Raw genomic sequence first — 25,545 nt, forward strand, 5'->3', positions numbered from 1 at the left:
ACCGTCACTTCATCCTCCCTCCTGCAAACACGCCTTAACTGCAACACACCTGCGTCTCACATGCATGCAAACACAAAGCGGATGCTGTGGCGCGGGAATAAAATATCAGTTTGACCCACTTTTCACCAAGCATCATCTCATCTTTTTATTATTATTTTTGCTGCAAGTAGACACTTTTTTGGGTATGATAACAGAGGACAGTAGGGAAAACAAAACTCAGACAACCCTCCTGACAACGTGAGTGGTGTGAGAAGAATGTTGACCTGAGCCAAGGGAGCGGCGGCGGGCGTTCACCGGATGACTCACACTCCTTACAGTCTCAGGCTGGGCACAAAGACTGCTGTCTGAGCAAATCTGGGAACAAAAACAGTCCCGACCCAAACCTACAGGTATCTCTGCAGCGCAACATCACCTCTGATGATATAATGGGAAATAATGATTTCCAGACACACCCCACTGGAACAAACCGGGTGGATGGCTGCGTTTACACCCAGGGGGCCAGTTGTTCTTAGTAATCACATGCAAATAAAAACCACTTGTGAAGCTGTTCCTTAGCATAATAAATAATGGAAACAAATCTGAAAGTCATTGGTTCAATGTTAAGTTTGAGTTGCAATCAAAAGGTAAAAATGTTTACTTTAACAGAGTCTATTATTCTACCGTGAACAAGTTAAGATCGTTGGATCGTTATATTTTTTGCACAAAATCATTCTAGATAATGAGATTCTAGTCTGGTCAGTTCTGCCTTTCAGAATGAAAAGGCCTCATGTCACTTTAAATCCAAACAGCTGCTGACCACGTCCCCCAACTCAACGTTTACACTCGCACATGAAAATGGTTGCAAACAGATGCCCAGTTATTCAACAATACATCTTTGAAAAGCAGAAGTAGAGCCTCCTGCACAACCTACAAGAATGTAGAAAGTAGTTTCTGGATGGTAAGTCAACAACAAAACACTTGTCTTTTCCAGCAGCCATTGTATCATGGATATCTTTTATAAGTCTGTTGTTGAGAGCGCCGTCTCTTCTGCTGTCATCTGTTGGGGCAGCAGCATCAGAGCCAGGAGCCTAAAAAGGCTCAAGAGCCTGATGAAGAAGGCCGGTTCTGTTCTGGGAACAACTGCAGAACGACTGGAGATGAAGGTGTAGAGATGATTTTACATAAAAATCAAGAAAACTATAGACAGTCCTGAGCATCATCTTCCTGAGACTCTTAGAAAAACAGTGTTTTTAGTCAGAGGCTTCATCAAGTTAGCTGTAATACAGACAGCTACAGGAGATCTTTTCTGCCCACAGCCATCAGCACCTACAACTCTGAAAATTTTAAATTAACACAAGTTCCAACAACATTAAAAATTTTTTTGAGATGAATAAAGTACTTTTTAATTGAACTAAACTGAATACTGCTCTAAAACCAAATGACCAAATGTCCTGGAGCTCAGCTTGGGTTGCTAGGTAACGGGCGGAACTCTGCTGGGGTTGCTAGGTAATGGCCTGGGCTTGGCTGGGGTTGCTAGGTAACGGGTGGGGTTGCTAGGTAATGACCTGGGGTTGGTAGGTAACGGGGAGTGCCTGCTGATTTGTGACGTTACATTCTTGAGGTTTTTAAAGCAGACAAGAAAATCATTAACTTATTGCCAACAAGCGACTAGGTGTTTTTTTAATAGTTTGAGTTGTTTTTTTAGAAGCCGTAGAAACCCACAGGGAAGTATAAAAACATGCTGAATTGTGCAAAACAGGCCCTTTTTTAACAATGTCAGAGCAACTGCATCTGATTGAAGAAGGCAGATGGAAATCTTATGAGATGATATTTTTGTATATTTATTACAAAGTCGGTTTCAACACAAACCGGGATGTCTTCCTCACTTTAACCAATAATATAAACTGGAGAAAAATCCCCAGAGTTATACAACAATCCTTCACATCTTACAAAGTGTGGTGATGTATTCCTGAGTATCTCATCCATGTCCACAGGCATTAAAGGTGCTTTTCTTTCCTTCTGTATTCAAGTTTCTAAATAGAAAAGTAACAGGAAGATGCAATAAAAACATCACAGAGTACTCAGTAAAACATCCAGGATAAAATAGAAAAGCTGGATTCATTCATTGGTTTCTTGATGGACTAATCTCCTCGCCCACCAACCAGTCTGTGGAAGATGGACGTATCGTTCTGACAGAGAGCAGCAGGCGTGTCGAACTCTACCACCTTCCCAGCATGCATCACCAGCACACGGTCACAGTCCATGATGGTGTTGATCCTGACGAAACAAACAGATCACAATGACACAATGTTAATGATTGTTCACTGACAATGCTGCGACTCAGTGCAATCTGCTGGGTTTCCTTTGGTCAGCGGTGACAAGTTTTAAGGCCCGGAGGCCAAAAGTGGCAAAGTTAAGCTACAGGCGGGCCACAAAATTCATTCAATTAAAGATGCTAAATTTATTTTATTGGTTTGTTTCTTTTACCTGCTCAACAATAAACAATTTTTGTGAAATCTTTACGTCATTATAAGGTTTAAAGCATAAAACTTTAATGATAAAAGTTCATCATTAAAGGTGAGCCTTTAATGACGTAAAAAAAAAAAAAAAAGGAAATCTGGGACAAAATTTTGACAAAACAAGAATTTCATAACAAGAAACAAGAAACTATTTAATAAGCTTTATTAAAAGAAAAACAAAAATTTTTCTCTTTTTTTTTGCCATTTGTTGTTTTTACTATTCTTGACTCATGATCAGGGGCCAAACAAAATAATTTCAAGGGTCACAAATGGACACTTTGGACACCCCTGCATTAGAGAGTATTTGTTCTATAAATTTGAATGATGAACCCAACTTGATACATTGTCTAATAAATAACTAGAATAAATCAGAATATGTTTAATTGACTTGATTTATCAGGGTTATAATAGTTTGGGTTTTTCGTTAAAGTTTAGTTTTATTTTGGCTCTTTGTTTAATGCAGTTAGTTTTTATGAGTTATAGTAGTGGTTTTAGTTTTTCATTAGTTTTATACGGATTGCGTATACATAAGGTAATGAATACTCAACAGAAGATGCCATTTAAAAAACAAAATTTAATTATTGTTGAACAACCAACCAACTCTAGTAATAAATAGATTCATAAACACAAAAATTAAGGATAATATATATATAATTTCTGTTTTAGTTTTATAAATAGCCAATATAGTTCCAGTTAGTTATGGTTTTTCCTCACCAATTACAGTTTTTATTTCTCAATTTCAGTTTTTGCTATTTGGTTAGTTTTATTTAACTATAATAACTTTGGTATTTATGTGTCTAAGTTTAATGTTTGATGTTCATGGCTCAACATAAATAAATTGAACTGAATATCAGGTGTTGTCTTAAAACAAACACTTGTTTCTATCAAAATTTAGTCCCAGATTTAATTTTAAATGTTAACATTTATTAAAATTTCACAGTGCGTTTTAACTTTTAAAGCTCAGTTTTTCCTGCGGGTGAAAGCCTTCTATCACATTACTCTTACATTTAGAAAAGATGATTTGTACTGACATTAAACTGACTGAAACCGAATGAGAGTCCTGCTTGGTTTTGGTAAAACATTAAATAAACAGAAAACATGAAGCACAAAGAAGAAAGTGCTAATTTTCATTTAGAACAAACACATGCTGGCAGCAGGCACGACGGAGAAATTTCTTCAAACTCATATGATGCAGCTTTTAAGTCCTAAACAGTCTGTACAGAGAAACATCCATCCATCCATCCATCTTCTTTACACCCTTGTCCCTTATTGGGGTCGGGAGGGTTGCTGGTGCCCATCTTCAGCTAACGTTCCGGGCGAGAGGCAGGTTCACCCTGGACAGGTCACCAGTCTGTCACAGGGCAGACTGCCAACAATAAACAATAGAGAAACTATAGAGAAACAATAAAAACTTTAATTAAGTTAAGAATGGAGTTATGGCGACCTCTGGTGGAAAGATCCAACAGCGATATGTGGTTCTGCTGAGAAGCAGAAATTAAACTATACTTTAATCCTTTTTGTAGGGATTAAATTGTCTTAATCTGATACCAAACTGGGGGACAGAAAATGAAATGCCAGAGCATCTAACCTGTGGGCGATAGTGAGCACCGTTTTGTCCCGAAACGTCTCTCTGATCGTCTGCTGCAGCAGTTTGTCTGTCTTCTGGTCCACGCTGGCTGTGGCTTCATCGATACAAAGAACCTCCATGAAGAGAAGAATCAGCATTTTACCCTCAAATATTCACATCTGAAGGTTATTTATCACCAATGTTTCCAGCGGAGCAGGAACCATTAGAAACTTGGTAATGATTGTGTGAAAACAGAAAAAAGCAGGAAATTAGGAATATATAAATCCATTATTATTATTATTATTTTAAATCAAATGTACTTAAATTATGAGAGCTTGTAAAATTCAAAAGTGTACAATTCATGTTTAAAGTAAGAAATTATCAACTTCCACACTATATTTTACACAAAAATGTTTTAGTTTAAGAGGAGAAATTTTAAAAAACAATTAAAACAACCAAAACCAGTTTTGTATATCAGTGTGGGGGGTACATTTATGGAATGGATTAAATTATGATTTCAAACAAAGTACAAATAAAAACCAGATTAAAAAACTGTTCAAAATGGATCTTATTTCAATGCCAAAAACAAAACAAAACAAAAAAAACGCACTAAGTCTTATAACATAGTTTTTGGTCTAGATTTACAAGTAACTTTTCTGCAAGAAATAGCAGCTTGTTTTAAGTCAATAATCCCTTAATACTGATTTAAAAAAATTATGTCACTTACAACATGGGGAAAATGTCATGTTGTAAGTAAAATAATCAATGGGACTCGAACTTTTTCATCAAAATTAAGGAAGTATTGACCTAAAACGATCTCATATTTCTCGGACAAGTTACTTATAAGTTAGTTTTGTCTTAAGATATTGGGAATAGAAACTAGAACAGAAATACTTGGTAATTAGTGGAAATATGTTGTACAGGAAGTCCAGAAATGCTGCTGTTGATATTAAAAAATTATTGTACATTTCAGGATGACAATGTGAGGTCAAACTGTCGTTCAACGTGGGAATAATTTAAGAGTTTATCTGGCGTGTGGAGATTTAAATGTTTGCAGGTTGATGATTTTAGAGCAGCTTGAAAATATAAGATCTTGTATTTTCTTGCAGCTCTTTTTTGAGCAAATGATTATTTGATTTATTTATTTTATATTTTTGCTTTTACACCTTGTCTGTACTCTCTTTGTGTTAAAAAAGTAACTGGGTGTTTGGTTGCAGTGAGACTCACCTTGGCCTGAGTTAGCAGCGCTCTGGCTAGACACAGCAGCTGCCTCTGTCCTGCAGAGAAGAACTTTCCCCGCTCTCCGACCTCGGCGTCCAGGCCACCTGATACAAACAGACCCGAACCGGTGTTTACGTCTCAACCAGTCCATCATGGGACAGAGTGAACTTCCTGCCAGTAACGCTCACCCATCCTGCTGACGGCGGCGCTCAGGTGGCACTGGTCCAACACGTCCAGCAGCTGCTGGTCCTCGTGTCTCTCGCATGGGTCCAGGTTGTCCCGGACGGTTCCGCTGAACAGGAAGGGATCCTGGGGGATGATGGCCAACCTAGATCTGCAAAACCAGAACGGAGCCACACAGAACGATCAGCCTCTATCACACATAGATCTCTACAGACACTGAGGAAAAGCATTCATCTGATTGGACCTGCTGACCAGTTTTCATCTAATCTGGAACAAACTGACAGAAAACTGCAAAAATGTTGAAACACTGAGCTCCTTTAAACCAAAGCTAGAAAACTAAAAACACAATAAGATACAAAAAAACAAAAGAAAATTATAAATATGATTTTAATAAAAGGCTAAAAACCCATTTGCTTTAAAGAATAAAAGATATAATTAAATAAAAAAAATATATACAAATGATTTTAATAAAAAACTAACAAAAAGCTTAAAAATCTCCCGCTGTTTAAAAAACATGAAATAAAAAAAGGTTATGAACAGTATGAATAAAAATACAAATATACAATATATATATAAAATAAATAATTAAAATAAAATAAAAAAGGCTCAAAACTCATTTGTTTAATGAATAAAAAATATATATAAATTAATAAAATAAAGTAAAATAACACAAACAGGCTAAAATCCCATTTGCTTTGATTTTCTTTTGAAGATAAGTATTTTTTAAGTATAATTAAAAAACAAAGTTAAAAAATAATTTATTTTAAAGAATAAAAAAGCAAAAAAAAATCATTTATTTTAGAAATGAATAAAAGAAAAAGAAAAAAAGATCGCTAAAATCCTGACTTTCCATCAGTTTCCTGTTACACCACTGCATTTTTTGTTGTTATTTTATGTTTAAATCATGTTAGGCACTTTGAATTATTGCCTTGTTGATAAAATAAGCTACACTAAAAAAGGCCTCGTCTCGTTAATACAGTCATGGAAACATAAACGTTTGAGAGTCACTGCAAAACGCTTCACAGTCGTCCCAGGTACCTGCAGTTCAGACCGACAGACTTCAGGCGGCGGCTCCAGTCCTACCTCAGCTGGGCGACGCCCACAGCGCTGACGTCCAGCTGGTCCAGGAGAATCTTCCCCCGGTTGAGCTCCACCATGCGAAACAGGGCCAGAAACATGGTGGACTTTCCAGAACCTGTGCGTCCCACGATGCCGATCTTCTCCCCGGGTCGCACCGCCAGGCTGACTCCGTCCAGTGCGTTGGGAAGACCTTCCCTGTAGGCCAGAACCACGTCACAGAACTCCAGGCGGCCATGTTGGGGCCAGGCGGCGGGCAGCTGCAGTCACAACCATAAAGAGGAGGAGAAGAGGATTTACTCTTTAGTTTTCATGTCAGAGTTAAACTGAAACTCCTCCTTTAGTTATTAGCTTGTGGTCCTTCACTGCAAAAACAGAAAATCTCACCAAGTATTTTAGTCTATTTGCTTTTAGTGCAAATATCTCAGCACACTTGAAATAAGGCAAAACTGACTTACAAGTATATTAGCAAGACAGAGGAGCTTGTTTTATATTGATAAAAAACAGATAATTTCAATTATAAGACAGTTTATCAGGTTATTATTGAAATAATCTAATCAGCCTTTCACTCAGAAGTAGCTCATATGATGAGATCAGCAGATGAGCAGCTCCACCAGGTGTTTACTAATTGCTGCTGGCTAGTCTGAAGGAGCTGAGTGGGGGAGTCACAGAAGCTTTTTTTAACTTTATATAATAATACTGCCTCTTTAAGGAATTATTTACTTAGAACAAGCTCCTAAATCTTGCTAAAAAGTTACTTATAACCAGAGTTGGGTAGTAACTAGTTATATTTACTTGAGTAACATTTTGTGGAAAAAGAAAAAGTACTTTTAGGAGTATTTTTTCTACACTATGTTTTTATTTTTACTTGAGTAATTTTATTATGCAGTATTTTAACTCTTATTTTCTACCCACTGAATGAAAACAAACATGTTTTAACCAAATATTCACCAGACTCAGACACAAACCTGGAGATTTTGTTAAAGTTTCATAAGTTTTATTTTTAAAAGAAACTGATTTGCCTGATTTTGTTATTTTGTAAATCTATAAATTAATTTAATTTCAATCTTTAAAATATCAACATTTTTTCTTAACTTTATCGTTTTTAAACATTAAACGATTGATAATTTGATCAGTTTCTGAGTACTTGAGTAAACTTTTTACCAAACACTTTTTTACTCTTACTTGAGTAATTTCTTGGACGGCTACTTTTTACTTTTACTTGAGTAAAAATATGTTGAAGTAGAGCTACTCTTTCTGCCCACCTCAGTTTGTTTTGTCTTGTTTACTAAATACTAAGATATTTGCAACAGAAATACTTGGTTAATTTTGTGTTTTTGCAGTGAAGTGTAGCTCCTACCTGGCCGTTGAGTTGCTGTGGTTCAGTTGGTAATTCAGTAGCGTATTCCTCCGTTCTCTCCACACTCACCAGCTGCATTTCCGTCTGTGTGAAGCTGAATATGAGGCCAGACAGCAGCTGAGTGATGGACAGCGCGTAAGACAGGGACAAACCCAGCAGACCTGAGCAGAGCAACAGCAGCCGGTCAGTCTGAGCAGCAGAAACCACCTGATCCACTGGAGTCCGATCTGTCCCACCTGGATCAACAACGCTGTACTGGTGCTGGATGACCGCTATCGCTCCGAGGCCCGTCACCACGGCGACGCCGATCAGCTGCAAGCGGATGTCCAGCCACTGCATGGCAGCGTTACTGACAAACAGGCAGCGCTGGTTCTGCTCCAGACGTCTGGAGTTCTCCTCCCTGAACCTGACACAGGGGAAACCACTCCAGATTGTTCTTCCTTCTTTAAAACAGAGTCACACATGTGATTACGGCTGAAAAATTATATCAACATAAGCCGATATCAATAATTATTGATTATAATTTTTTTTTGTTTCAAATATCTGAAATATTGCCAAACTGGTGGCGTGAGATTTTCTCTTTTATTCACAGTTTTCACTCCACTGTGTGTTTTTTTTTTTTAATTTTAAGCAGTTAACAGGCAGGGAAGAAAAAAACCTTAAACTCTTACTGTGCTAGTTACTCGACAGGTTGTTGCTAGGTAACCACATATTATTCAGCAGGTTGTTGCTAGGTAACCAAAGAATGAGTGAGTTAGTTGATTCCACCAACCTCGCTTAGCTAGCTGTGGGAAGTTTAGCGGCTAAAGCTTTTCATCTCCCTACATCTCCCAGAATGCTTTGCGGTTCTGGATCAGAGTTCAGTGAAATTATTGAATATTCCATCAGATGTATTATCTATTGATATTGATCATGTGCCCATCGCTACATACGTTGTTGCTGAATCATTGACCAGTCCTAAGACTATAAGTGCAAATATCTCTTAGTACACTTGAAATAAGACAAAACTAACTTTTCTGCAAGAAATTGGAGCTCGTCTTAAGTCTATAATTTCTTAATATTGATGAAAAAGTTCTGGTTTCACTGGCAGATTGTTTCACTTATAACATGAGAAACGTTACTCTACTTCCCGGCCTCCTACCTGGCAGCGCTACAACTCGCCCTGATGGTTCCCAGCCCAGTAATCGTCTCAGAGAAATGCGAGTAGATGGGCGACAGGGTCAGGCTGCAGAGGCGCTTCAGCTCCCGGGACGTGTGTCTGTAGAAGTTCTGGGTCCGGTAGTAGAGCAGAGCCAGGGGCAGCAGCGGCACCAGCACCCACGGCAGGCCGTAGCTGATCACCACCAGCATGCCCAGCAGGCCGAAGACGTTGGCCAGCAGGATGTTCAGGATGAACGGCAGGCTGTCATCCACGCTGTACAAGTCTGAGGAAAAGCGGTTGAGAATGCGACCCAACGGGGTGACGTCGAAGAACGTCACTGTGGCCTGGAGAACAACACAAAGCAGAGGTTTCATTTATGCTGTTTAATAGCAGGAATGCACCGATTGAGGTTTTCTTTGGCCAATCTCTGATTACCTATATTGTAAAAGTCTGACCTGCCAATTCTGATTTTTGGCTGATACCCTTTTTTTGTCTGAAATGTGGCTTAATATAAGAAGAAAGTTGCTGAGTTGGCATCAATGTTGTGACTATTGTTAACTGTGAACGTGCAGATATGACCTGGTGGACCGGTATGTCCGTCAAACCGCTCTAACAGGAGGACAGCGGTGGATTTTTAGACATTTGTTGAGGCAGATAAGATCAGTGGATAAGATTGGAATCAAAATAAATATAAAAAATTAAGGAAATCGGTATCAATAAATCAGTGGACCCCTATTTCATAGTCCTCATTCAACTAAGAACATACCGTATTTTCCGCACTATAAGGCGCACCTAAGAACCTTCAATTTTCTCAAAAGCCGACAGTGCACTTTATAACGCGGTGCACCTTATATATGGACCAATATTGAGCTACAACAGGTCTAGCAACTATGGTAAGCAGCCGCCGACTTCATTTTCCCCCGTAGAAGAAGAAGTGCACGGTGCATGCTGGGATAGTTGTCAGAACGCTGGTTTGTTAATAAAGTTTGATAATACATTTAAAGCCGGGGGGGGTGGGGGGGGGGAGAGAGACAGAGACTGCGGCGGCAGCGTGTCGGTTGGTCTGTGTTACCCAGAAAGCAGTTGGGCACAATATCGCAACACTATACTACACTATAGCAGAATACTATATAAAGTACTCGGGGACCACTTCTTTATAAATGTGGATGTTTAATAATAGAGTACGGAACAAATCGGCAACCCAAACTGAGGCGTCTATTCTATGCGCCTTATATATGAAAAAAGTTTTAAAATAGGCCATTCATTGAAGGTGCGCCTTATAATACGGTGCGCCTTATAGTGCGGAAAATACGGTATATTTGAATTTATCTTGTTTTAACAGATCTTGTCTTATAGTACAGAAAAAGATTAGAACCACCAATTTTTTTTCCTTAGAATTCTAATTCTGTCAATTTGTGCCAAATTCCAAATAAACAAACATTCTTAGATATACGTCAGACCTGCATATTATCCACAATAAAAGCCTGTCCCGAATTTGGTAAATCTGAGATTTATGTCAAAATTTTGATAAAAAGTACAAATTATACAATCATACATCTTTGAAAAGCAGAAGTGGAGCCGCCTGCACACCCAACAAGAATGGAGCAAGTGGTTTCTGGACAATAAAACAGTTGTTTTTTCCAGCAGCCATTGTAGAGCGCATATAGTGGTAAACCCAGCTGAGCAAACATTCTAGCACTCAGCTTGGGTTGCTAGGCAACAGGCTGGGCTAGGCTGGGGTTGCTCGGTAACAGGATTTTTGAGACGGCTTATTTTTCAAACGCCACAAAACATCAACTTATTGCCAAAAAAAACAGGTGTGTTTTTTTTAAGCGCTTGAGCTGTTTTTAGAAGCAGCAGAGATCCGAGTGGAAATATGAAAACGTACAACATTTTTCATAATACGCCCCTTTAAGAAATTCTTTAGAAATGAAAGCTTGTCATCTATGGAGAGCTTACTTGACTTGTTATGCTACTGTCATTATATTAGTTGAAAACAGATCTCAAAATAACGATGTCTTTAATCGCAATAATTTCTGGGATAATTTATCGTCTAGCAAAATTTGTTATCATGTTAACCCTTTCTTCACCACTTCACAATGATGCACGAACACGCAAACTGGGTTGAGCTCTCATGTAAAATCCCAATAAATCACACTGAAATCTGTAGCTAAGGGCTTCATGTCATGAAGTATGAATATATTTCCAAAGCACTTTTATAAACTCATGTTTTCTTCTTAGCAGTCATCCCATAATCACCGCTAACCGTTAGCCGCTGTAGTGTACCTGGAGGACCCGGTCCAAAAGTCGGTTGTGGATGGCAGAAGCAGCACAGATGACTCCGTAGGCGAAGAGGAAGGCCCGAAGCGCCGTGAACACGGTGTTGGAGGCGGCTATGGAGCCGTAGATCGTCAGGTAGAAGCTAACGTCGCTGGTGGCGTTGCTGGAAACAAAAACCTCCACAGAGGGCAAAGGGCTTCTGGATGGAAATATATTCATTCAGTAAATTCACATTTTGTTAGTTAAATAATACTTATACCAAGTACTTTATCTTATTTAAATGATTTTTTCAGTTTGAATGACTTACATCAAGCCTCCAGGTGAGAAAAGAAGGATGTGAAGAGGAACCGGACCGACTGAAGACGAGTCGTTTGCAGAACTGGAACCGTTGTGTTTCAGTGAGGAGATCCAGTGGGAAAGCCACCAATCAGAAACGTTCTTCGAGGCTTAAAACATTAATGTACAAAGTACAGAATTAATAGCAGATATGATAATAATTTGCACAAATTGTATTTCTGCTACTCTCCACCATTAAGATTATAATTTTCCGATAGTGTCGACTGTATTTTCTGTTGCTTGTATTGAGAGCGGAACATTAATTTATCATTTATTTATCTGTATTCAAGTTCGGTGGGATTTGGAATGACTTTCAGTGTTGCAGTTTTTTATGTCTTGGAAGACAAAAATATAATGTTTTGACAGGATTGCAGAAACAAAAGTAACAAAAAATAACTTGATTTCAAACGGAAAAACGGAAAATATTTTATTCTGATATTTATTCAGAAATATCAGCCACAGCTATACAACTTTATTTTTTACACATAACTGACACTTTAAGATCGTTTTACCTTCATTTCTAAATATTCTTATAATTTGTCTCTCATCGATGCTGATTGGCAGACTGTCCCAGACCCACTGTTGTTTTTGTTTCTTATATAATCACACATAACGTTTGCTTTCAGCCCAACTGTGTTCAGATTCAACTGCTATATTTTGCCCTGATTATGTTCTAGTAAATAAACCTCTAGAGTCAGAGCAGCGAGCCTTTTCGGGTCTTCCAGACCTTGCATGAGCAGCAGAGACATCAAGATGGCGGCGGCCAGGTTTCCACCCACAGCAAACCAGTAGGTCCTGTACACTCCCCACGCCAGTCCTCCCACTCGCTTCTGCTCCGCACCCAGCAGATCAGGATCGTCGTCCACACAGAGGTCAGGGAGAGGAGCCAGCTCATCCTCACTCTGCTGCTCATCTGGTTTCAATCAGGAAAACAAAACAGAAATTAGACTCTTATAATGCAGCATCTGGTTAAAGCAGCTGCAGCTGATTAACCACACAGTTTCAGCTAAAGTGACATTTTTATGCATTCCATTTTGTATCAGAGATGATCCCTAATCGGAGATTTATTCTGAAGAAATCGGTCAGGAGCTCAACGTACCTCTCCGATCTGCTTTGGGATCCTTTCTCCCCATTTTTGGCTCAGACTGAATCAGAGGGAGAATCTCCGCTGGCGTTCCTGTAAAGCAAAACGTAACTCTGCAGAGTAAAACAACAAATTCTTCCTACAATAAATAAAGTTTTTATAAATATTTTTATATTTAATGGTGCAGAAAAGGATTTTTGTTTCTGTTAATGCAACTCAAGTCTGTTTTTCTTTAATTGTGCTTCTAAATAACAAATAGCCCTAATTGGTATTGATGCATATAACACTTAGTAGTAAAGAACAACTTTGTAAAAATTATTTCTGTGTTTGACATTATTGGAAAGCTTAGACACTTTCAGAATCTGTAACTCAATATACTCAAGAAGACGTGTTCGTGGCTTTGTCATGGCCAAACAGCACCACTGTTCTTCTCATTAGGATGAACAAAGAAAACAACAAGTGACCCAAGAAGCTAATATTTTCATCATATATTAAGTTGTATTATCACGGGGACAATTTCAGGTTAGCTGGTCTGTGACTGTTAAATGGGATAACTGGTCCTCAGCCTGCAAAAGTTTGAGAAACTCTGCTGTAGTGTGTTTCTACAGCTGTAGTCTTCAGTAAACAGAGTTCGGTCGCTACCTGTCTTGATTATGGTCCCGTTGTCCATGAGGACGACCATGTCGGCTCTGTCCACAAACTCGATGCGGTGGGTGCAGAGGATTCTGGTCTTCCCTCTGAGGAGCCCCAGGATGCATTTCTTCATCAGGTGTTCAGCCACGTCTGTGTCGACCGCTGCCAGCGGATCATCCAGCAGGTAGATCTCTTTGTCCTGGTGAGGAGGCCAGAAGAAAAGATGGAGGCTCACATGATTACAGCATGGATGTGATGGTGTGTCGGAGAGAGTAGGAGCTTCTTAAAGAGACAGAAGCCCAATTTCAAACCAGCAAATTCTTCTGTTCCAATAAAACCAGGTTTAATAAACATTCTGACTATTTTGTCTGTTCTATCATATCTGCTAATCCTCCCTTCGTTCACCACACATATAAATAGCTTGAGGCAGGATTAGCTTCCAGCTACAGTTGTGCAGATGCTATAGCTTCAGCTTTTATCAAAGACCTTTGAGTCTCTTTGTTGGTTGTTTCATGGAGTTTCTAACACCTAGACATGCAGGTGAAACTTGATCTGATCCGTTTACTGAATGCAAAAACACTAAACCAAGTCATTTCAATGAGTCTAAAACTTTACCTTGAATATAAAGTGGTTTATAAGTAAAATATTATTATAATGGAGTAGAGGACTGACCATATAAGCAGCTCTGGCCAGGGCCAGCCTGGCCTTCTGTCCTCCACTCAGAGTCACTCCGTTTTCTCCCACTTCTGTTTTATCGCCGTTTGGTAAAACCTGCAGCAACACAAACGAATCCCAGTCAATTCGCCACAAAACACAAACTTATTTCAACCTGAGCTTCACCTTTTCATCACACCGCAAAAAGACAAAACCTTGCCAAGAGTTTTTGGTCTAGTTTCTAAAGCAAGTATCTTATTACACTTGAAATAAGACAAAACTAACTTAGAAGTGACTTTTCACCAAGATGTAGAATTTTATTTTAAGTAAATAATTCTTTAATATTGATGAAAAAATACTAGTTCCACTGGCAGATTGATTGATTTATTATTAGATGTTTTCCCATATCACAGGTGAAATTATCTACCAGTGGAACTGGTACATTTTCATCAATATAAATGAATTATTAACTTAAAACAAGCTCCAATATCTTGCTGAAAAGTTACTTGCCTGTAAGTTTTATCTTATTTCAAGTGGACTAAAATATTTTCACATCTTATGTTTTTGCAATTTACTTCCCATTTACAAACCCTGCTCATAAAAAACATTTTATATCATATATAGATTTATCTGCCTTAATAAACTCACTATGAGTAAACTCTATGTGACATATTTCCACTTCATGGACTCAGTGGGGTTTGAGAATCTACAGAAAAGCTTCTTAAACTGCGATTTAGTTTTTTTTTTAATTATGTTTATACGATTCATATATTGTGTCTGAAATAAATGAAATAATGATAATGAATATTTGGGCTTTTAAATTTAATTACAGAGAGATTATTATAAAATATACTCAAAATTATGTCCCTGAATACTTTATAGTCCCTCATCAAACAATAAGATGCTGCACAGTGAAAAAAAAAAAGAAAAGAAAAACAACATCTCTAATTTACGGTAAACTAAAGACGTTTTTTTACAGTGTACTTTAAATAATTGGATGTTTGAATCAATGCACAGACAGTACAAAACATAACGGCTTCATTCTCTATGCCAAAAAAAAATTAAAGAAGAGGCAAAATGTCAAACACAACTTGGAAACAAATAAAATAATCAAAGAGAAAATGCATTGAAATTACAGTTATTTTAAACAGGTATGAGTAAATCGTACACTGAGGTCGTCAGAGAGCGCGCAGGCCTCGATCACAGCTTGGTAGAGAGCAGCACTGTAGTCCTTTCCAAACAGGATGTTGTCTCGTACTGAAGCGTGTTGGATCCACGGTTCCTGAGCGGCTAAACCAAAACCAGCCTCTCTGTTGGCCACATAGAGAACGCCACTCATTCTGCAGAGCAGAGGACAAATAAATACACTCAAACAGAGCTGTGAACTTAATTGTGCAGATAAAAACGGTTTCAGTACCTGCTGAGTTCTCCGGTGATGGCTGCCAGTAAGGAACTTTTCCCACAGCCGACTTTCCCCACAACCACCACCAGAGAGCCCTGAGGAAAACACACGATGCTGCTCACATGGACACCAGAAAGATGAACAGATCTGACAAATACACAAAACCTTACAAAGCATTTCTGGTTCAGTTTCTGGTGCAAATGTTAAAGAACACTTGAAATAAGACAAAACTAATTTGCAAGTAACTTTTCAGCTTGTTTAGAGTCAATAATTCCTTAATATTGATGAAAAAGTTTTAGTTCCACTGGAAGATTGTTTCACTTATAACACGACATTTTTCATGTGGAACTAAAACTTTTTCATGAATATTAAGGAATTATTGACTCTAAACAAGCTTCTTTATCTTGCTTAAAAGTAATTTATAAGTTAGTTTTATCTTATTTCAAGTTTATTTAGATATGTAGAAAGTAGATAAAAAAAATACTTGGTAAGATTTTGTGTTTTTGCAGTGTTACCCAAATATTCTATTTTATTTAAATTCATTGCACCATTATTAGCTCCAAGCTAATGATTAGGAATTTGATCCAACTTAAATACGGACATTTTGCATTTAGAAACAAAAAGAGACACATTCAAAAATGGGGATGATATACACTGCAAAAACACAAAATCTTACCAAGTATTTTTGTCTGGTTTCTAATGCTAATATCTTAGTTCACTTGAAATAAGACAAAACTAAATTACAAGTAACTTTTCAGTCACAAATAGAAGCTTGTTTTAAGTAAATAATTCTTGATGAAAAACTACTAGTTCCACTAGCAGAAACTTATAGTGTGAGAAAAATGTCTTGCTATAAGTTAAATAATCTGCCAGTGGAGCTTGAACTATTTTTTATTCAATTAATTTCTTAACACAAGCTTCTATATCTTGCTTAAAAGTAACTTCTAAGTTAGTTTGTCTTGTTTCAAGTGTAATAAGATATTTCCACTTGAAACAAGACAAAAATACTTGGTAAGATTTAGTATTTTTGCTGTGTAAAAGTAAAAAAATAAAAAAAGATGTGGTGGCTAACACACATAAACAGCCAGGATGCCGACTGGAAAAATTAACAGAAAAACAAAAAAACTAGAATTACAGCCGCTGTTAAACTGTTCAATGATAATTTATGCAGTTTGAAAATATCACAATGTTTACATTTTTAATAATAATAATTAGGTGTGAAAATTTTTACTGAATTAATCATAATGAATTGATTATTGAAATAATCGTCAACTAATTTAGTAATTGATTAAGCCTCAATAAATCTCCATTCGCTGGAAGAATAAACATATTTAGAGCAGCAATTCAGTTAAAGCTGTATAAAAAAAGATATATCTTTTATAAGTAGATTTTAAAAAAAGCTCATCTGTAAATATGTTCGACCCAAAACTCTTTGAGTTGCATAATTTTGAAATTTTGTAAAGAAATAATTTCAATTTGATGTTAGACGGGGGTTTTTTCAGCTACAAGTGATCTAAAGAAAACCTTTACTTTTGCATTTTAGGCAATAAAAATGTTATTTTCTTATTTGAAGAAGGAGTTATATAATTTCTTAAATATATTTCTAATATTGTATAAGATAAGCTTATGTTGTTAAATAAAAAAATCTGAATGTGAACATTTTTGTGATTAGACAATTAATCATCGATTGTTAGTTGCAACTCTAAACATAATCATACAATGTAATGCAATTCTCACTGATTTACATGAAACCAGTCAAAGTTACACAACATATGGCTGTTTAATTGTTTTAAAAATGGATAATATAATATAAAAGTGGTCAGAATGTAAAACATTGGAGACACAAATCTGATCCATGTGTTTGTCTTTGGTTCGATGAACCAGTTCTGCAGGAATGTCGAAGAGCAAAAAGCCAAGAAGGAATGAAGACAATCATCAGCACGAAGCAGCAGCTCTACCTTAGCTACATGTAGATTCAAGTTTTGCAGCAGCAGACTTCCTGTCCCAGCTTCACTTCCTGTTTCTCCCACTTCACCGCCATCGGGCAGCCGCCAGGAAAACGTGGCCCGACTCAGCAGGACGGACGTCTGGTCGGTGTCTTCAGAAGACACTGTGGACAAATCACTCATGTTTCAGTAAAAAAACAGATTAGGAACAAGGTTTGTCACAATAAGCAATAAATCAATTAACTATATGATCAACTAAAATGAGCTCAATCATTTATCATTTTTCTCTCTTCACCAAAAGAGAAAAATCATGAATAACTGATATTTATTGTAACAATAAATCAAAATTCTTATCATAATAAGAAATTTATCATGATAAACGATACAATAAATACCCACTTCTACTTCACAACGGAACTAAAAAACAATTTAAAATGGTGTATTTTTTTTTATTTTCACTGTTTGTTCAATAAATATCAATAAAATTAAAAACATGATTATTAGTTACGATATGCAGTTTAAAGATATAAATTACATTTCTTTGGGTGATAGACTTATTTAATCCTACCCCTTTTCTCAATGTAATGAAGTATTTCACTAACCGACTCAATAATAAAAATAAATTTTTATTTAAAAGCATGTTAAGGTTTTCATTTGCCTGTTTAATGTACTGCACTAAAAAACAACAAATTAAACAAAGTGATTACAAACTGACTCATAACAGGTCAAGAAAATGTACTGATCCACAATAATAATAATAATAATAATAATAATACATTCAGATTTAATAATCTGAATGAAAATTATGATGCTCATTTCAATGATTAATTGCGACAAGTTTGTGTTTTAGATAAAAAAGCAGAATCCCACCCCGGGTGTAGTAGGCCTCCAGGTCCTGGTTGGTCAGTTTGAAGAAGCGCTGGATTCGCTCCAGAGACACTTTGGCCTCCAGGATGCCGTTCAGCACCCAGGGGAAAGCATTGAGAGGCATGATCAGCATTCCCACCAGCGCCACAGTGGTGAACACCTGCAGGGGGCAGAAAACCTCAGATCACCCTGCAAAACCTTCTGAATGCTCCATTTTCATACTTTATGGCCCCCAGCACGTTATTGTTTACATCCGCATCTTCTGAACCAGAACCAAATGAGGAGAAGCAGCATTCAGCTTCTATGCACCACAAATTTGGACCAAACTTCCAGGAAACTGTAAAACAGCTGAAACACTGGGAGCCTTTAAATCTCAACTTAAAACCCACCTGTTTAGAGTTGCTTATGGCTAAATTAGGGTTAGAGTGCGGGTTTTGATGTCTTCCATGTTTTTATGTCTTTAATGTTTTTAATTTCTTTTTATTTCTTTTCTACGTTTTCATGATGTAAAGCCCCCCGGAAAACGTCCCAGTTAAACGACGTTTAACTAAAGTTCTACAGGGTTTAGAGTCCCAGTTGACGGAGTTTCAACTAAAAACCTAGAGGTTGGAGTCCTTGTCAAACGGTGTTTTTGACTAAAGTCCCTGAGGGTTAGAATCCCAGTTAAAGGACATTTAACTGAAGTCCTAAAGGGGTGCAGGTTTTAATGTTTTTATCTTTTTTTTTTAAATCTTTCTCTTTCTAACTGTTTATTCACTGTCACATGCTGTTTTTATTTTAATTATGTAAAGCACTTTGAAATGCCTTGCTGCTGAAATGTGCTATACAAATAAAATTTGATTGATTGATCCGCACAACGCAGGAGGGCAAAAAGACGATTCTTTTACATCCCATGATAACCGCGCTAACGTGGAAGAACAATCCCGTAAACTAAATGAGACCTGGAGACAAAGGAATTATTCATTCAGAAAAACCGATGAAGAACCATTTCTTTTCTCGCTTTCTGTGTTGGATACGATGCAAATTTCCTGACACCAAAAACCATTAACTTATTGCCAAAAACCAGCTTTTTGTTTTTAAAGGTGACCTTGGACAGGTTAGGATAGGTCTACATATAAAATATGTTCATTACATTTTGACATTGAGATTTTAGTTTGATCAGTTCTACCTACCTTGAACGCCTGTTTTAGGGTCTCATCACTTTAAATCCAAATAAGCTGCTGCTGGCCACTCAACGTTTACACTCACACGTAAAAAATGGCTGCAAACATATGCGCAATTGTACAACCATACATCTTTGAAAAGCAGAAGTGGAGCTTTGTGCACAGCCAACATGAATGTAGCAAGTGGTTTCTGGATGGTAAGTCAGCAAAAAAAAAAACAACAACCTGTGTTTTCCAGCAGCCATTGTACAGCCCCTACAGTGGTGAAACCAGCTGACCAAATGTGTTGGAGCTCAGCCGGGGTTGCTAGGTAATGGCGCAGTGTGGCTCAAAAATCAGGATGCTTTTGAAATGTCTAATTTTCTATTGCATTAAGTGCCTGAGTTGTTTTTAGAAACCCAAACAAAAAACCATTCAAAATGTAAATATGGGGTAATAGGTCCCTTTTAATTAAAAGGTTTATTTCCATTTGTTCTACTTAAAGAACACGGTTTGTCTTTGAGTTTTACGTTTTCAATTTATGCATGTCAAGATATTATTATTGCATCTCAGTGTGAGATTCCTGGTTGAATAAAATCCAGAAAATAAGGAGTCATAAACATCAACTTCACGTAGAAGCATAATAACATTCGAGACAGTCAGTAGAATGAAAAGAGTTTCTACCTTGGCGGCTGTTAGCTGGTGTCCAAGCAGCACGTATGTGACAAAGGTGAGGACACAGATGACGACGGGCAGAGCGGCCCAGGTGTACACACACATGGCGTCCAGGTACTTGAGGTTCTTGAGGTGCGCCAGCTCTTGTTCCCGATACTTAGCCACCTTCTGGGTGAAATGAGGCTCCCAGTTGTAGAACTTAATGACACGGATGCCAAAGAGGATCTCCGTCATTAGCTTTGGACGAAACAAAAAGTCTTTTAGGTTCTGAAATGGAGGGTTAGCAAACCTTTCATTCAGTAAAATTCAAGAACTTTTCAAGCATTTTTATGGTTACCTTTTCAAACCTTTACGCTTTGGAGATAAAAATGAATACAAATGAACTAAAAAAAAAGTTTCAATTCACTATTATATAATATTACTTATTTTTTGTGGTAGTTTTCCACATTCTAGGGTAGAAAACATTCTACAGTTTTCTACAATTGTTTTTGTTTTAACCTACATCTGACTAGACTGAGAACAAAACACTAATTTAACAAAAACTTTTATTTCAATTATATAGATCGTTAATGTGACAGGCTTGGATGTGATGAGAGTTTGGTAATAACTAGTTAAATTTACCCGAGCAACATTTTTATTAAAAAAATACTTTTAGGAGTATTTTTACTACGCTGTACTTTTTACTTGTACTTGAGTAATTTTATTATGAAGTATTTCTACTCTTGAGTAAAATTTCTGGGTTTTCTACCCATTGAATGAAAAACAATCATGTTTTAATCAAAGATTCAACAGACAGACACACGCCTGCAGTTTTTGTGAAAGTTTTTCATTGAAAGAAACTGATTAGGAAAAATGTTCTTTTACCTGATTTTGTTATTTTTTGTGACTTACATGAATTATTCTCATTTTCATCCTTAAAATACCAAAATTTCCACTTAACTTTATGTTTTAGTCCGTCTGATGATGTCATTTTTAAATATTAAATGATTGATAATTTGATCAGTTATTCAAACTTTTTACCCAAATACTTTTTTACAACTTGAGTAATTTCTTGGACAGCTATGTTTTACTGTTACCCGAGTAAAAATATGTTGAAGTCGTGCTGCTCTTGTGTGAGTTGATATGCCTCTTGATATGATATGACAAGCCGGAATGAGAATAACAATCTCAGAGTAATTTCTAAGAGTGTTGCCCAAAACAAAAAGATGAATATGTCACCTTGACGCGGTTGTCTTTGTATTTAAGCATCTGCTTGTTGTTGCTAAGGATACGGGAGGCGAGGAACTTGTTGAATGGCACCAGCACCAGTGCCACACCGAGTCCCCCGAGGAAAGCTACGCCGACCTGGAGGTACAGCAGGTAGAGGGTGACAGAAAAGCAGAAGGGCAGGCTCCAGAGCTCGTGGAAGCTGTTGAAGAAGTTGACGACGCGGTCTGTGTCGGTGCTCATCAGGTTGACCACTTCTCCCAGCGTGAATCCGGCCAAGCTGCAGCCGCTCACCTGCAGGGCTTTGCCGTAGACGGCCGACACAAGCGAGGCGCGTGCAGACAGAGAAACTTTGGAGACCTGAAAGGTGTAGATGTTCCGGAGAACAGAACCTGCAAGGGTTGCGGCAAAGAGGCCCAACACACAAGCAACGCCTTGACTGGAAGGAGCCTCCTTTTCTTCAATGAAGTTCACCAGACTGCTGAGTAAGAGAGGCCCTGCAAATGTCGATACGTTCACCGTCACCTTCAGCACACCCAGGAGGTAGTAGCGCAACCCAAACGCCTTGTGCAACACTCTCAGCAACCCAACATCCCCTTCAAGCTCAAACAGCTCCTCCTTAGAGTCCAAACCTGTCACCGGTTGGGGCCACTGGTCCTGCTGGTCGCTTCTTTTTGCCCCTTTTCGGCACTTTTCCCAACACTGGTGGAAGTATCGCCAAACAACTCTGGTGCGCAGCTTCCAGGGAAGATGATACACATGCTGCGGTCTTTCCAAATCTCCCTGCCGACCTCGCTTGAGCAACGGATCCAACCAGAGGTAGAAGAGTCGGGACAGGCAGTTGCTTCCGTCCTCAGCGACTATCTCAGCTGTGTCTGGCTCTGAAAGGAGTGGGGAGCCATCCACAGCGTTTATATTCAGGGCGTAATCAGCCTCACAGACGCAAGGAAAAGCAAAGGCAAGAAGGTAAACTAGTAAAAGAAACGCCCTGACTGAGATGAGGACCAACCTGGTCAGTTTAATTGGTTCTGTAAAATATTCCTGGCTATTGCAGTAGATCATCAAGGTGATGACAATGTTGGGCACCAACAGGAGAGTGATAGCAAGCAGCAGCGGCGGTCCTCTTGTTCTCCTGAAACTGGACCTGAGTAACACTGCGATTGCGCTACAGTGAACCAGCCAGGCCAGGAGGGCCGAGCCGTCAGCCAAGACATCCAGGTACATGTCCGCCTGCTGGAGGATGCCCACCAAGATGGCGTCTGCGGTGAAGAGCAGCGCGGCTAGCAGCGCCGAGACCAGTCGAACCGTCCAGCCGCACGGAGCCGACGTCTGGAGAAGGTTACTTCTGAAAAGCAGACAAAAAAGTTCAATATTCATATTCATTTTTTACTTTTTATTATTCATTTCATTAATTTTGATTATTTTAATAGTCCATTATTCTGAATGTGTAAACACGGTCTTATTTTAGTAATATTATAGATGTGAAGTTTGTCAGAAATTGTATTTTATTCGTCAAATTTATTTTGTTTGGTTGAAAACGTATTTTCTCTCTACATTCGCTGCTATGAAAGTTCCCTTACTGCTCTTGGCAGTTGGTGGTTACCATAGCAACCGGTAACTGACAGCTCCTCCCCCTTTCTCTGTTGCCATCGGTAACTGCGGTATGCATAAGGATAAGCTGTTTCTTTTACATGTATTATATTTTAACACATACTTGAGACAAATTTATTTATATACAGTTTCCTGTGTAATTTTGACATGTTTTGTATATGTTTTTAATTGTTATTATAGTTAATGTTGTTCATTTTAGCTGTGTTTAATTTTACTATTAAATGCTGCTTACTGCTCTTTGGAGCTACTCTGTAGTTTGTTTAGGGATATTTAATGTATTTTATTAATGTATGGGGGCAGAGGCTGCTGGACTGATGCTAACTACCAACTTGATTTCCTCTGTTAGAATAAGTACGGTGAACCTGAGTGCGTCTGTTGTGAAGTCAACCTACTGGGCCTGAGACGAATAAAGAAGAGGAACAGGTGCACCGATCCACTTTGTTCACTTCCAATAGAGTGATATCTGAAGTTCAGTATCAGCCAATACAAAAAATAGTGCTGAATTGACTTAAAATGTTTCTTTTTTTAAAACACAGACATAAATATACTAAATTACACATTTATCTGGACCTCAGGAATATAGTTATTTAAATAATAGTGTTTTTGTTTTAGATTTTTGTCTAAATTGTTAAACTTGCATTTTTATTCAACTTTATCGTAAAATAACTTTACACTAGCCTGTTACATCTACTAACTCATTCACTCAAACAATGTGTTAAAACATTTTAAATATTCAGGGATGTGTATTTAATGTAGTTAAAACTGGGGATCAGACCTACAGTACCTGGCCATGCTAAGGTAGCAGGCGCTGAAAACCGCCATCCCAGCATGAGGCAAGGCTCCCAGGACGAGCTGGTTGAAGCAGGGACTGAGGTTCCCGTCCTGCCACAGAGGAAAAGGGTCGTCCTCCGGCGTGTGGCACAGGCCTGACAGCAGCTCAGAGAGCCAGGAGTCCCTCATCCTGTCCTGCTTTCAGACTGACGCAGTTTCAAAACACATCTGTAGAAAGAGAACGTGTGCCACAACAGAGTTGTTTTTCCTTATAGGTTCTTACAGGTGGAGGTCACTAAATTACAAAATCATTCAAAGTTAAAGTCAGTATGCAAAACCTGAATTTATAGAATTATTTGTAGGCTACAACTCCAACTTGGTCTGTGTGATGTGCTGGAACAGCCTACTCAATTATATGCAACTTTTTCATTTTTTAATTGTTTTCTTTTGTAAATAAGATTATTATTATTTCTGTTTGTGGGGCTTTGATTCAATTTAATTAAATTCAAAATATTGCAGTGGAGGCCAATCGCAGCCATACAACAGTGAAGACTACCACAAGTTTTTAAGGACTTTTTGTATCATCACGTTCTCACTATCAAAATAAAAACACATAATATTGTGATAAACTCTTACATTAAGTAGCCATAAAGTAAAAATGTGTTCATTTAGCACACTGACACGGACACACCTGTTTAAACCAGACGTGTTACAATTATGTCAACAAAGGGAGCTACCTGGATTGCTCAGCTAGGTGAATTATCAAACTTTTTCACTTATTTATCAAGTTAGCTGGATGCAAATTAAATAACCGCTGAACTAGAGATAAATAAATCTAACACTAGCGACATAAAATCAGCTCAGAAGTCTTCTCATACAACCGGTGTTACAGTTCTACCTGTACTGGTGGTAAATGGTGACTTCATCCGGGTAGCATCGATAATCTGGGTTTCCGCAGATTGCCTTATAAATCCTCTGAGTTGGAGGACTTTTTGCTGGTGGACACTATGGACATTAGATGTCCTCTATGTCCATGGCAACCACCATAAATCAAGACACAATAGACATGGCAACCACGGTAACTGAACCCCATAAACAGATGTAAGCTAGCAGGAAGAGACATTTAGCTGCCCTCCTGATTGCCTGTTTTGTTTATGTAGCAAAGCAGCGTCTATATTTAGTTTTGTAGGTTCAAGTTCAGTTCAAAAATATTTTATCAATCCCAAAAGGGAAATTACATGTTTTAATTCATATTAATTAAAAATGTTAAAAGAGTTGATGCTAATGGCTGGGTTTGGAAACCTCCGACTTAAGATACTGATTTGTTTCATGAGAATCTTGCAAAGGTTGTCAATTATTTTCTTGATTTTATTGATTTTTTTCTCTGCACCATAATCTCCAGATCTTCCACAGTAGTCCCCAGAACAGAGCATTCGTTTTTTCTTCTAAATCAGGTTTAGGTTTTTTGTCTGGTTACTTTTTACTTGTTTTGCATATTTATAATTAAAATGACTCAGTATTATTAGAAAAATTTCCAATCATGGGGAAACGTAAAAAAAAAAAAAAAATTTGAAATAAAAATGACTATCTGTAATAATTTAAAAAGTACTAAAAAAGATTTTTTTTTAAACAAAAATATATTTTGTTTAAAAATTTTTATATTTAAACACTATTCTAATATTTATTCTGCAGTAATTTCTTAACATGTTATTTTAATGCAGATAATTTTCTTTATTCACGGGTGCTAACAGAAAACTACCAAGCACATTTAAAAGACCAATTACAATCTCATACTGCTCCCAACCAAATTTAAATGTTTCCTAAAAATACAATGTTTCTTAAATTTTCCACACCATTTGTTTATCAACTTAAAACTTACATAAAATCCTCT

General features: G+C 37.7%; 1 protein-coding gene across 2 annotated transcripts; it reads right to left on the bottom strand.

Annotated features, from left to right (window-relative positions):
- Positions 1–1,806: 1,806 nt before the first annotated feature.
- On the bottom strand, positions 1,807–24,797 carry abcc10 (ATP-binding cassette, sub-family C (CFTR/MRP), member 10). 2 transcript variants are annotated; one of them, XM_081610586.1, is made up of 22 exons: positions 24,553–24,797; positions 23,659–23,882; positions 21,285–22,617; positions 20,076–20,303; positions 18,253–18,409; positions 17,395–17,546; positions 15,452–15,531; positions 15,203–15,374; positions 14,053–14,151; positions 13,390–13,579; positions 12,763–12,840; positions 12,391–12,576; positions 11,635–11,773; positions 11,334–11,526; positions 9,048–9,391; positions 8,143–8,312; positions 7,907–8,067; positions 6,553–6,806; positions 5,475–5,620; positions 5,293–5,390; positions 4,087–4,199; positions 1,807–2,256 (listed from the first exon to the last, which is right to left on the bottom strand). In XM_081610586.1, the coding sequence occupies exons 2-22, from the start codon at positions 23,841–23,843 to the stop codon at positions 2,121–2,123; spliced, it is 4,614 nt and encodes a 1,537-aa protein (XP_081466712.1). In that variant the 5' UTR covers positions 23,844–23,882; positions 24,553–24,797; the 3' UTR covers positions 1,807–2,120. The 2 variants fall into 2 exon arrangements, with proteins under 2 accessions (XP_081466712.1, XP_008416824.2); XM_008418602.3 differs by having other exon boundaries at positions 23,668–23,882; positions 24,553–24,796.
- Between the last annotated feature and the right edge of the window lie 748 nt (positions 24,798–25,545).

The sequence above is a fragment of the Poecilia reticulata genome, chromosome 1, assembly GCF_904066995.2.
Source record: "Poecilia reticulata chromosome 1, P_reticulata-male-v2, whole genome shotgun sequence".
Lineage (NCBI taxonomy): Eukaryota > Metazoa > Chordata > Actinopteri > Cyprinodontiformes > Poeciliidae > Poecilia > Poecilia reticulata.

Coding starts and splice junctions, on each gene's coding strand:
- abcc10 (XM_081610586.1), bottom strand. CDS start 23,843: ATGAGGGACTCCTGGCTCTCTGAGCTGCTGTCAGGCCTGTGCCACACG. Junction 20,304..21,284: donor ACAAAGACAACCGCGTCAAG/GTGACATATTCA, acceptor TTTCGTCCAAAG/CTAATGACGGAGATCCTCTT. Junction 2,257..4,086: donor GTGCTCACTATCGCCCACAG/GTTAGATGCTCT, acceptor TTGTTTCGTCAG/GATCAACACCATCATGGACT.